The sequence below is a fragment of the Colossoma macropomum genome, unplaced genomic scaffold (genome assembly GCF_904425465.1).
Source record: "Colossoma macropomum unplaced genomic scaffold, Colossoma_macropomum, whole genome shotgun sequence".
Taxonomy (NCBI): Eukaryota; Metazoa; Chordata; class Actinopteri; order Characiformes; family Serrasalmidae; genus Colossoma; species Colossoma macropomum.
The window spans coordinates 15481495-15495316 of record NW_023494809.1 but is presented as its reverse complement, the minus strand read 5'-3'; the positions used below and the strand labels follow the sequence as shown (position 1 = coordinate 15495316).

Below are 13822 nucleotides of genomic sequence, written 5' to 3'. Positions count from 1 at the left end.
TTTTTCACACTTTGAAATTATGTACTGGGATGGCATGCTCATGTGAGCATTTTCAAGTCATATATTTTTAAAAACAGTATAACTGCTAGTATAGTCGAACAAAAAAGGGAAGGAAAAAATTATGTTTTTAAAAATATCCAGACATGTGTGGATGAGGAATGAGACCTGATTGGATGTTAAAATGAGTACCAACTGGACAGCGCCATTCAAAACCGGACTGGCCGGTCCAAAATCTTAGCTAAATTAAATCTTAGTTAAAAATAATAATAGCAACACTTTTTTTTGTCAGGTAATTCTGAGACAGTTCCCAACTCAAGCAAATGTTTGAGAAAACACAACAAAAGTGCCTGAGTTGAAGCTTAATCTTAGTGAAATAAAATTCTTGCTTAATATCTTTGTGAAATAAAATATAAATATAACACTTAGCTGCTCAGTAGTTAGACACTGTTCCTCACAATGAGCCACACGCTTCCAGTGGGAGACAGGTCTGGACTGCAGGCAGGCCAGTCAAAAACCTGTACTCTCTGACTATGAAACTATTGCTTCATGTTGTAACACAAATGTGGCTTGGCATTGTCTTGCTGAAATAAGCAGGGATGTCCCTGAAAACATGTCATCTAGATAGCAGCATATGTTGCTTTAAAATACATAAGTACCACACAGTATTAATGGCACCTTCACAGATGTACTGGATTTTGATTTTTGCATTGGTAACAATCGAGATGGTATGTTTCCTCTTATTATTATTATCATTATTATTATTATTCTATTACGTCAATTATTTCCAGCAAGTGTGCACGAGAGAGAAAAAGAAAGAGAGAGAATGCACAGCATGACAGAGAGAGTGCGCGCAACAGACGTAACATGGTGTGTTAAAGAGAGAGAGCGCAAACACAAGAGAGAAAGAGAGTGCATGATAAGAATGCAAGGAAGAAAATGTGCGAGTGCCTGAAAATTCTGTATAAGAAGGCAAATCTACTGCACTGTAAAAAAAAATATTTTTATATTATTATTGAACACATCAAACAGTAAGTTAATGGAACAGTTAAACAAAACAATTCCACAGTGAACTGTGCTGAGCCCCAGATCTTTACATGCCTGCCAAATAAAAACAATGCTCTCATGATTTTTTACATACATCTCTACAGATCATTGCACAAATGTATATAATAATAATAATTCTTTTAGTATGACAAGGTTCCAGATCCACTAAAATAGGTAGTTAAAATAGTTTAGAGCACAAATTAAGCACTAGATGTGTGGTTACGTTGATAAAATTTCTTATTATTTGCATTTCTTTTGTATTAATGACTAAGTTCCACGACTAAGATGATGCAAATCGGTAGCTGCAAGTTCTCGAAGTTCACTAAAACTCAAAAAAACATTCATTCTTTGTCATATCAAATGGAAATGGAACAAATGCAATCCTCCACAGCCTTAAAAATCAGAAATTTAGATGTATGTATGTAGACTCCACTAATAGATCACAAAGGTCCATCCAAAGCACCCTTCAGATGATGAGTAGAGGCTACACTATGCTGTAAGAGCTGTATCACATTTTAGACACATAATTCAGTTTGAAATGCATAAGTCTCGATAAATCTAGCACACTAGCTGAGCTTCAACTGGGCTTCTTCCTGCATGAATACACAATCAGGCTGTTTCCATTTTTTAGAGGCATCTATAAATCCCCACCGGCTCTGCTTTAAACAAGCACAGCGCACTTATCATGCAGCGAGGAAGATGCATTTTCCTGGTAATGAATGAGAGCGCATCTTATGATGAAATAACATGTAAATAAATCAAACTGTCCAGTTCAATAATGAAGTTTGCTATGTTTCTCATTCTAAAGTTCAGTTGGTGATCCACAGGCTGCTGTTATTCAGCTCATGTGTTGAAACAAACAAACTCAATCAAAGTCAGCCAGGCTATAATATTTTTTTTCAAGTTATTCCGTCCCCCGTCTCAGAATATAAACAGGGCCTGCGCATCTGTTATGAATAATTTGGAAACATATGGTATTTACTTCAGCAAAACTGCTGCTTAACAGTTATTATAATCAAACAGCAGCAGCAGACATCAATTCAAGAGTAGCTGCAGGAGAACATCGCAGCTGTTAACACTTCAGTGTGCAAAGCTAATCACCACAGGGAAGGTCTTGTCTTAAAGGGGAATTCAACCAGATTTCCAAAAAAACCCTGCATAATTAGATGGTTAAGATGTAAACAAAGTCATTCAGAGTGGTTTGGTATGAAATGCTCTGTTCTAGAGAAACTTAAGAGTCAGAATTGTTCACAGTGGTGGTGATAGGAACCAGACGTCCACCTCTAAAAGCCCCCTCACAGAAAGCTGCTACATGAAATGGTTATGAATGCACTGCCTGATGTCTGAGATATTGTTTTGTGCTTTTTTATGCAAGATTTGGTTTAGTTATAGTCAATAACAACAAAAAGATAGAAGCACTAAACTGCCACGGAATTGCCTTCTTCTACTGTACTATGATCATTTGCTGACATAACAGTTATTAATAGTCCTTTTTCTTCTTAATTATTACCATAAAATTGACAAAAAATTATCTACAAATAATTCACATGCAGATGCTATTTGTTTTTGTGTTTTAATATTAAATATCAATATGGTAAGTGTAACTGTAGTCATACTTTATTTACACCCGCCCCAAGTTGTCAGATTACATTTGCACCCCTGATGCCTGGTGCAGGGGTACATGCAGGGCGTTATGAGGTAATATATAAGGTAATATAGTCATCAAATAAAGCTTATTTTTCAGATTTACCACTATTTTACTAGAGACAGAGCAATACAACTCATTGTATCGTATTGAACTGACTCACTGTAAGCATGTTAGCGTGTGGCTGTTGAGTTAGCCTGGGGCTAACTTATTAGCTTTTCTTTGAAATATTGTACTTTTATTATGTTGAATGCTCTGATAATGATCTGATTGAAACATTGACTTATTAATGTGAGGCACATTTTCAGTCACTCCTTATTTTTTGCTGTATTAATAAATGTACTGAATCGGGACATCACTGTATCGTATCAAATTAAATCAAATAAATTGTGTGTATCGTTACATTGCTTTCATTTTACCATCATCAACATTACATATAAAAACTCAGAAGACACACGTAGGTTCCACACCCTGGTTCCTATCACCTCCACTGTAAAGACATCTGAGTCTCTACAATGAACCATTTCACATCAAACCACCCTGAATGACTTTGTTTACATCTCAGCCACTAAATTGTGCAGAAATTGTAAAAATTCTGTAGAGTTCTCCTTTAACAAACACAGATGAGTTTTACATAAGCCTACAGAGCATGATGAGTACGATCTGAATGCATTTGGACACACTATTTCAGATCTATACTGCCATCAATAGGATTTAATGACTTTAAATAATGAATTTCATGTGTTTATTGAGGTCTGCCCTTTACATAAGCTTCAAATGGGAATTGAGTTATTCTATGGATCTGAACGACCTCAGCTGAAGATCAATGCTCACTGTTCGTCAAAGTAAAAACTTCCTGCGGCTAACGTCCTTCTCTGCAGTCCCCTGAGCAGGAATAAACGCTGTACCTACACGCTGGGCCACTGCTGTATTAAGAGGTTGAGGGTGAATATTTATAGAATCACGCCGAGGTGCACTCCTCTATCCTCCGCTAACGGTACCTCTGTAAAGCAGAGGCCTAAAAAACAGCAGACAGCTGTATTACTGAACTGGCCGCGAGTAGGCACTGACCATCACATCCATTATTCACAATAAATGTTTGTACCGAAGCCATAGAGCGTTCTGGAGCTTTACTTAGATTACTGCACCTCCATCTCTCTCTCTCTCTCTCTCTCTCTCTCTCTCTCTCTCTTTATACGCTCTTCTTCTCTCTTTCTTTCCTCTCTCTCTCTTAATAATCTTTTTCTTACCTCGCTCTCTTTATACTTTTTTCTCTTGTTTTCTTCTCCCCTTCTTTCTTCTCTTCTTTCTCCCTCCCTTTCTCTTAATACCCTTTTCTTTTTCTCTTTCCTCTCTTAGTACTCTTTTTTACCTCTCTCTATTTTCTCTCCACCTCTCTCTCCCTTTCTTTCTTTTCTCCCTTCTCTTTGTGCTCTTTATATTACTTTCTTTCTTTTTCCCTCCTTCTTTTTCTTCACTCATTCTCTTTATACCTTCTCTCTATATACTGTCTTTCTTTCTTTCTTCCCCTTCTCTCCTTTTTTCTTTCCTTTCTTTCTCTCCATACTCCCTCTTTTTCCTCTCTTTTATCAGTCTCTCTCTTTCTTCTACTCTCTCCCCTTATACTCTCTTATATTCATCCCATCTCTCTCTTTATACTTTCTCTTTCTTTATGGTCTCTCTCTCTCTCGCTCTCTCCCTTTATACTCTCTCCTTTCTCCTATCTCTCTCTTTATGCTCTCTCTTTCCCCTCCTCTGTCTCTCTCTCTCGCTCTTTATACTCTTTTTTGCTCTGTATTCTCCCATCTCTCTTTAGTCTCTCTCTCTCTCATACTGAACTACATGAAGTCATAATGTAACTCTCCCTGCGCTGGCAGATAAACAATGTGTCACTCGACCGCCCACAGCTATCCTCTGTTCCAGGCAGGGGGGAGTGGTGTTGGGGGGGCTGTTAAAACTGTGTGAGCTGTTGGGATGTTTGGACTCATCCAGTGAGATTCTCTGAGCGACTGTAAGGTGATCGGGGGTCTCTCAGTGGTCTGAGGGTCAGCAGGATGGACAGGAGAACACAGTGAGGATGTAATGGTCCGATTTAAGGTCAGACTGGACTCTTTCCCATAATTCCATCAACATTCGCCCCGCTGTCTTCTCGTTTTCTCGTTTCCCCCTTTCTCTCCTCTCCTCACTGTCGGTTTGTTTTCAGTTTGAGATAAAAACGCTGCTGTGCGTTTACGCTAGCACACATCTCCTCCTTCTAAACCACTCAGAGGAGATCCACAGAGCACTCTGACTTCTGTGGAATTCATCAAAGGCAACATGCTGTGTGAATCTCTAATATGGTCTGAGGTGATGTAACATATTACATTCATCCATAGAGGATGGGGGGGGCTAGTTTTATAAGGGGGTGTCTTTTTTCACTGGGGGGGATTGGCATTCCTTTGCAATCCCCTTCAAATCAAGCACGCTAAGTACACTGACAGCCACCCAAAAAACTTCCACAAGTTTTCACAATACATGATATGTCACAATATTTATTTTTCCTGTTTAAAAAATCAAAAGTCTTTTTAAATTGCATTTATTTCAGATGATCGTTAATTGCCAGCTAAAATTTCACGAGAGTGACATAAAACTAATGATTTGTGTTCAACATTTCACACCCTATGCTACACTAAATCCACTTAATCAGGCCTAATCATGCTTTCTTTGTAATCAAGCCTACAGTTGGTCAATGTTTTAAGTACTGCCAATATCTCTGATATGCTCAGACAAACATTGTAACTTACTGTGACGTGATTGTGACATGGGATGTAATTAAACACAACAACGCTAAATATAGACATACTACCCAGCCTCAGTTACATATAAAGAAGGTCACATTCAGTACACATTACATGACACACAATATGAGCTGCTTGTGCTTTAGCGTTTCCATGCTGCACACTTACATTACAAAATTAAAAGATAATTAACGACTTACTGAAATCTCTTAAATACAATAATTTGTTATGTTGTTGAGTTGGAATTACACTGAGAGGCTGATACTGCTGTAGTTAAACAGTATCTTTTGAAATCCATAGATCAGGTGACGTCAGGGCGGACCACCTCAGCGAGGGAACTAACCACGGTCACCACTATGGCACTATGACATGTTCTTATTAATGTAAAGCTTTTTACAAATATTTCCTTTTCAAACCTTTTCAGTATGGCTAGTTTTTACTGAAGCAAGCCTGTTAAATGTAGTAAGTATATATGGGGGCCCCTGGTCGAGTTCCATGTTTTGTTGGGGAAGATAATTTAATATATCCTTTAAGATTGTGTTATTAACTTATTTCACTTAGAAAATAAACAAAATGTGTAAATCGGTGGGTGTTTCTATTATCCTGACCACAATAAATCATTGGCTTGGCTGCCTGGATGGCCATTGGAATTTTTTTTATCTGTCTACTTCTGCATTTAATGCCTTATTTAAAATAAAGTAAGTTACTGTGTTTGTAAGGTGAATCACAATCGCAATACTGCTTTTTTGTTCATATCATGCAGCCCAGGTATGATGTATATTAGACATTACTGTGGTGTTCATAGCGCACAGCCTGCACCGTGACAGCAACTTTATAACATGCAGCCAGAGCAGAGCACACTGCTGCTGCCCTGACCATAAATACAGAGAGAGTGTGAGAGAGAGAGAGAGAGAGAGAGAGAGAGAGAGAGAGGGACCGAAATTGAGTAACGCCTGATTTCTGTATCAGCTCAGGAAATGTCCAGTGAAACAGATGACGCTGCATTTATGGAAAAGAGAAAATCGCAGTACTGCTAGCGCTCAGCTCGCGGAGGCAGCAGCTGCTTTTTTCTCCTCGCACCCTGTCACACTTTCAGAGGATGTTTTTATGATACACTCGCTCAGACATGAAATATTATCCTCTCTGACCACCGGCCTGAAGGCTCCTCGTAAATTAGTGCTGATTGAATTTCATCAACGTTCCAGCACTGGTTAATGGATGACCGACAGCTCATCACACGACTTTACAACATCAGAGAGCAGGCAAGTTACAGGTTATGAAAATATTCATTTAGCGACACTTCACAATCATTATTAGCACAATCATGCAGGTTTAGTTCATCCAACCAAGTAGCAACAGCGTTCAAACTGGTAAACACAGTATGGCCAGTTTAAATGAGACAGAGGTTACAATACTACTACTATTGATAATAATAATAATAATAATAATAATAATAATAAACAATATGGTTGTTATAATAGTACTAATATTCATGATGGTTTAACAACATATAGTGTTTAAATAATACAAAGACTAATACTACCTCTACTATTAATAATAATAGCAAGGATGTCTAATATTAAAGTAAGGAAAAAAAGACTACTATTATATACACATAATTATCTCCTGTTTAATATTCTATATTAAATCCATATTGTCAATTTATACGGAAATGTCCAGTATATCTTTACTTCTCTGTAATAGCCTTGCTGTAGAAAACTAACGTCCACTAACAATTTGCTCTGCTAAACTACATTTTCAGTGAAGCTCCCGCATCACAAATTTACTATCACATGAGTACAACATTAAATACTAACTATTACACAAGAATGCTAATGCCTTGATATACTATTTACGACTTAGCTTTATTTGTAAACGGTATACAAACACAAAGACCATTTTCACAAACACAGAGTTGTCTCCACACGCTGCTGGCCATCACTACAACACCCCTCCACTCTCACTGTTCACTTTTTGCACTCAAACACCAAGTTTTCATTCCACACTCACCTACAAACATCACACCTGTTCACACGTTTCTGATCATATAAATGTGAGTGTTCAGTTCCAGCTGCTGGACTCCTCCACACTTACAGACACAAATAACTGAGTAACACAAACTGCACTGAGGCAGAAGCACAGCTCTTCAGCTCTACAGCACGGTTAAAGTCAGGAGAGTAAAGAGTCTGTACACAAAAGAATTTATATCAATGGAGCAATTACGGAAAAGCATCATCACTGTCATTAAAAAACCCCTGAAATCTCCAAAACAGTGACTTTATAGGAAAAAAGCAAAAATATTCTTAAATCTGTTATTGTAACTTACGAAAAATATACAAAATAAATTGTCTATTTATTATATGTGAAACAATGTCATTGTTTTACTGCAGCTCCCAAATTTCCCCTTAAGCAATAAAGTACATGGATCTTTATCAGTCTGTCTCTATCAGCGTGTCTGTCTCTCTGTCAATCTGTCTATCTCTCTCAATCTCTCTATCAGTCTGTCTGTCTATCTATCTCTCAGTCAATCTATGTGTCTGTCTATATATATATATATATATATATATATATATATATATATATATATATACTCTTTAAAGAGGTCTCGCTTTGTCTCAATCTATCTACCTGTCTGTCTAGCTATATATCTGTCTATCTAGAAATGTCCACACCACAATGTAAAGGGCAGTTGGTGTGATTTAAATGGTGTGAAAAACAACAAAAAAACAAAGAAAAATGGCCTAATGAGTTTTTTTTTTTCATAACAGTGATGATGATTGTTAAAAATATGCATATTTCACCATGGTAGCTCAACTTACACTCTTAAAAATAAATGCTGTTTCCAAGTGATACCACAGAAGAATCACTTCTGGTTCCCCAAAGAATCTTTCAATGAATGCTTCTTTAAAGAAATGTCTTGTTTATAGGATTCATGAGCATGAAGAGCTTTTTAAAAGGTTTTAAACAAACCTCCAACGTACACAGTGCAACTGTGCATCCAAGCCAGGACCCACTGAGGAACCTTTATTTTTAAGAGCGCAGACCTTCTCTGTTGGCCTTTGTTGATTAATCATCTGCTGAAAATAATCTGCCATTCCGGTCACCATGGTTTCCTACCTTAGCAGCGACGGAGGAGTTCGGTTTCTCCAGAAGATCCCAGAGTTTCTTCCTCTTCTCAGAGCAGCATGTGTTATCGAACTCGCCCTCGCCGTCCCTCTCCCTCAGTGTCTCTGCCTCCCTGCGCAGCTCCTCGTTCATCTGCTCCTTCTTCTGGTGGTATCTGGCCTGGCAGCATGACTCCAGGTAGATCTCGTCAATTCCCCAGTAGTCAAGCTCCTGACCGAACGACAGCGCACACATCTCCTCCATCATGTGCAGCTTGCCGGTTCTGTAGAAGTTCAGGATGGAGGTGAAGGCTCCAGGGTGCCGGTCAAAGAAGTATTCGTTCTCGTTCAGGCTGTAGTCGTCACACACCTCCATCAGGGACTCGTGCGTGTTGCAGTCACGCAGCTTTCCGAGCCGCGTCCGCGGCAGCCGGTCCAGCGTCCGCCACAGCACCTCGTGGTTCAGCCCGCCCACGTTTAACCGCACCCGTCTGGACCGGGCTTTGGTCCGGATTATTTCGATCGGCTCCGGGGGAAGAGACGTGCTGGAGCGGGCGTTCGGCTTTGGAACGCCAAGGCCGGAATTATCACTCATGCTGACCACAAGTATGGGGCAGGAAGAGAAGGAGAAATGGGAAGAAAAAATGAAAAAAATAACAATGCCGAATGAGAAAGTTAAGTCGGATCCTCTTTAGACAGGTCCCTCCATGGCTACAGAGAAAACAGAGAGAGAGAGAACATTAGAAATAGCTAGAATAAACATTCTGATTTTTATCATTCGCAATTACTTAAATCATTACACAGGAATTTGATAAAATCTCGAGTCCACACAGTACATATATGGAAATGAAGCTGCAAAAATAATCCATCTTTAATTTAATCTTTTTAAAATACTACAAAAATCAGCACATTTACACACATCCACATATTCAGCCTACAGCAGTTTAGCCCTGCCCATTCACAATGAAGTTATAAGCAGTGATTCAGCTTTTTGCATAAGGTACAATCTAGTACAGCCAATGAGAATAAAGCTTATTTACATATCAGCCTTAAAGGCACAGTATCAAAAGCATACTGTTTAATTCTAAAGAAAATAAAGACATAAACACACATAAACATCAAAAGTGGATCTTGGCATAAACAAGAAAAATTAAATTCCTTACATATTATTGCATAATGAGTATCAATATTATTAACTTTATAATAGCCCTACAGTTTAAGAGGTTCGTCTAATATCCATGTTGTACATAAATAAAATAAATAACAAGCAAGTTCAGCCTCTTCCAAACCTTTTATATCCCATATTACACAATATTATACTCCAAAACAATGGCTTAATAGTAGGACATAAAGCAAGATGATGGTGATAATGGTGAATACTCAATGTGTTTCTGTAAATTTAAAATGTACTGGTCTTTCAGGTGGTGTATTTCTTAACGCTGGACAGTGTAGAGAGCTAAACCTGTTCTTTATTAGTCCAAGGCTGGACCGGCTGGCTTTATATCACTGATCCATCTGCCTCGCTCTGTAAAAACTCCAGCGCATGTGGGATGCAAGCACTGATCGGTATGATCAGAGCAGAATTACATAAGAAACATTTGAGCCCTGATGGTACACATTGGTAAAATGAAATGGTGAATTAATCTGAATTACAGTGTGTACATGAATAAAATCATGACACAACTATTGCCAGATGTAAATAAACTGAAAGACAGTAATTGATTCAAGAAACTATTTATAAACTAAACCAAATCAAAGCCAATGTAAACCAAATTAAACCAATCCAAAAGTAACCCAAATCAAACCACATGGAAATCAAACCAAATGTAAACCAAACCAAACCCAACCCTACACCAAAACCAAAGCAAACCTAAACTGCACCAAATTTAAACCATAAACCTAAACCAAACCAAAAGCAAAACCAAATCATACCAAACGTAAACTATTTGGTTTTGTTTGTAAACAAACCTAACCAAACCTAAACCAAACCAAACCAAATGAACACCAGACCAAACATAAACTAAATCAAACCCAAACGAAATCAAACCAAACCAAACGTAAACCAAATCAAACCAAAACCAAGCCTAGCAAAATCAAACCAAATGTACACCAAAACAAACTTAACGCTAAACCAATCCCAGACCAAATCTATCCCAAATCAAATGTAAATCAAACCAACCATTAACCTAAATCAAAGCAAACCTAAACCAAATCAAAACCAAAACCAAATCAAACCAAATGTAAACCAAACCTAACCTAAACCAAACTAAACAAAATGCAAACTAATTCTAAATCAAGCCAAATCAAGTGTAAACCAAGCCTAATGAAAACCAAACCTAAACCAAACCAAATCAAACCAAACAAACACCAAACCAAAACATAACCAAACCAAACCAAACCAAACATAAACCAAACCAATCCAGACTGAACCAACCCAAGCCAAACTCTGCATCTACACTTCAATTCCTTTGAGAGCTAATCCAGTGCAGCATTTTTATCAGTGCATGCCATCACCGCTCAAACGCTTCTCATGTGCCAAACAAAATCAAACCTAAACCAAACCAAGGAGAAAACACATGTAAACCAAACCTACATCATAACACAGATAACCCAACGCACAACACTATCCAAAGCACCATCCGTGCGTTGTTACGCTATGCATTGTTTATGACACTCTCTCTGTGTTCTCGTATGAATATAATAATCTATAGCGTTTAAAACTCGAATAAATTAACTATGAAATCCAGGCTACACTCGAGCACTGGTGCACGTGTCTGTACTGAACACTGTAAAATAGTACAGCTAATATTAGCTGTATGAAACGCTGCTGTGGTCCCTGCTGAGCGTGATGAGAGCAGCGCTGCCAGAACTTCATTCTGCTGCGCGTTTTCCATCTGATCTAAACTGTTGCGCTCACATCCACTCTCTCTGCTCCAGGAGCGATGCGGACAGCCCTCACTGTACTGCTGCCCGATCTCACTCGAATTTGTCGTTCCACCTTAAACGGTGCATGCGCCAGAATGCAACTGCTGCACCATTTAAGGTGGAACGGAAAATGCGAATAAGGCGCTGGCGAATAGGGAGCCAACTTCTTACCTTGCTGAAGTAGTCCAGCTCCTGCATGCACTCCGTCCTCGCCACCGCGCGCTGCGGTGTGTGCGCGTGCGTGTGTGCGAGAAAGACCGAGCGCGAGGCTCCGCTACAGCGCGCGCGCGTCCCACATTCTCCTCACGAGCTCCGCGGAGCAGCTTCAGGAGCACGACCGGGGAGCTCCGCCTACAGAGAGAGAGAGAGAGAGAGCGAGAGAGAGAGAGAGAGAGAGAGAGAGAGAGATGGGCGGTTAGGTGGCGGGGGGCGGAGCAACCTCTTGTAAGGGAAACCTAATTGGATTGGTGAATGGAGGATGAGGGACAAGAAAAGGAGGATGAAGATGAGGAGGGAGAGTCTCACCTTGCTCACAGGTAGCTCTCACCTGTTCCTCAGAGCTCTATGACCAGCCTCTGCAGCAGTACAGAGGAACAGCACTGTAACTGTTAGAAATGTATTGATTATTGATCAGAGGAGAACTCCGTCGTCCAGTAGACACCAAGCACTACATGGATGTAGTGCAAGATAGCATGGCTGAAAAGTCCCCAAGAATTTCAATCAAGCATGAAGATGTGAGTAGTGTGCAGAGAACACATGCAGTAAAATAAACATGACCTATTACAAGAGAAAAACAGTTCTGTAAGGTAATGATAGCGTTTTGCTAGCTCTAGTGTTATTGATTGCACTCCAAATGTTAAAAGAGTCAGGCAAGAGGAATTTGGGGGAGGGGTTTAGAGGGGATGTAGCCTTGTTAGCGGCAGAACCTAAACCAAACCAAACTGAATGTGAATCAAACAAAACCTAACCTAAACAAAACCAAATGTAAAACAAACCAAACCAAACCAAATCAAACCAATTCTAAACCAAACCCTTTTAGAAAAAAACAACATAGACCAGCATGTCTGGTGACCAGTAAAACTGGCATATGTTGCGTTTTGGATGCTAGTATTCTGGTCAGCAACAATGGTTACCATGCCTTGCTGGTCTGTGCTGTTTTTTTGGCATAGAATGTAAACTAAACCAAATTAAATGTAAAACAGTCCAAACCAAATATAAACCAAACCAAACATAAACCAAACCTAAACTAACCAAAATCAAATGAAAACAAAAAACAAACCTAAGTCAATACATATGTTAACCAAATCAAACCAAGTCTAAGCCACACCAAAACCTAACCAAACCAAATGTAATCCTACCAAAACCAAATTTAAACCAAACCAATCAAATGTAAATCAAACCAAATGTAAAACAAACCTAACCTAAACTATACCAAATTAAAAACTGAGAGAAAAAACATCATATAACAGATCTCAAGATTGATGTTGTACTTTTACTGTTACTGTCACTGTTGTTATTTCATATATTCAAATAATGTGCTTGAGTTCCTACACTACTGCCATATATTAGCCAGCTGCTAGCTACCTAGCATTACATTAGTGTTTAGTGATCATAGAGCCTGATGGCAGGAAAAACATCAGGACAGCAGAAAACATGGCCATGTTTAAGTGGGCACATGCTAAATCAGTCTCCTTAGAGGTGGGAATGCCTTAACCAATTAAACAAAATCATAAACACTATCATAGTTAGAATACAAAAACATATAAAGTGTGTCCAAACTTAACTATTAGCATTAGCGTGTAACAGGTCATAACACAAAAAAACGTGTGAAAAGAATGGGTGATGGAAAACGCAAAATCAGCAAAAACAGTGGTGCAGCGGGCATAACATTATGACCACCTCCTTGTTTCTATGCTCTTTGTCCATTTTATCAGCTCCACTTACTATATAGATGCACTTTGTAGTTCTACAATTACAGACTGTAGTCCATCTGTTTCTCCGCATACTTTGTACGTCAGCCTGTTTACATCTACAAGGTGGACTGACAAGGTAGGAGTGTCTAATAGAGTGGACAGTGAGTGGACTGTGTTTTAAACTGTGTTTAAAAACTCCAGCAGCACTGCTGTGTCTGATCCACTTTTACCAGCACAACACAAACTAACACACCACCACCACGTCAGTGTTACTGCAGTGCTGAGAATGATCCACCATCCAAATAGTACCTGTCCTGTGAGGGTCCATGGGGGTCCTGACCACTGAAGAACAGGGTAAAAGGGGGCTATCAAAGTATGCAGAGAAACAGATAGACTACAGTCTGTAGTGCACCT

At 39.1% G+C, this 13822-nt stretch overlaps 1 protein-coding gene across 1 annotated transcript in view; it reads right to left on the bottom strand.

The window, feature by feature from the left end:
* Positions 1–11759, bottom strand: part of LOC118799138 (potassium voltage-gated channel subfamily B member 2) — a 125918-nt gene extending 114159 nt beyond the window's left edge. Inside the window, exons 1-2 of the mRNA XM_036558856.1 lie at positions 11667–11759; positions 8584–9281 (exon numbers count right to left, since the gene is read on the bottom strand). Coding sequence (XP_036414749.1) covers positions 8584–9165 — 582 coding nt within the window. The 5' untranslated portion in view covers positions 9166–9281; positions 11667–11759. The remainder of the gene's footprint in view (positions 1–8583; positions 9282–11666) is intronic.
* Between the last annotated feature and the right edge of the window lie 2063 nt (positions 11760–13822).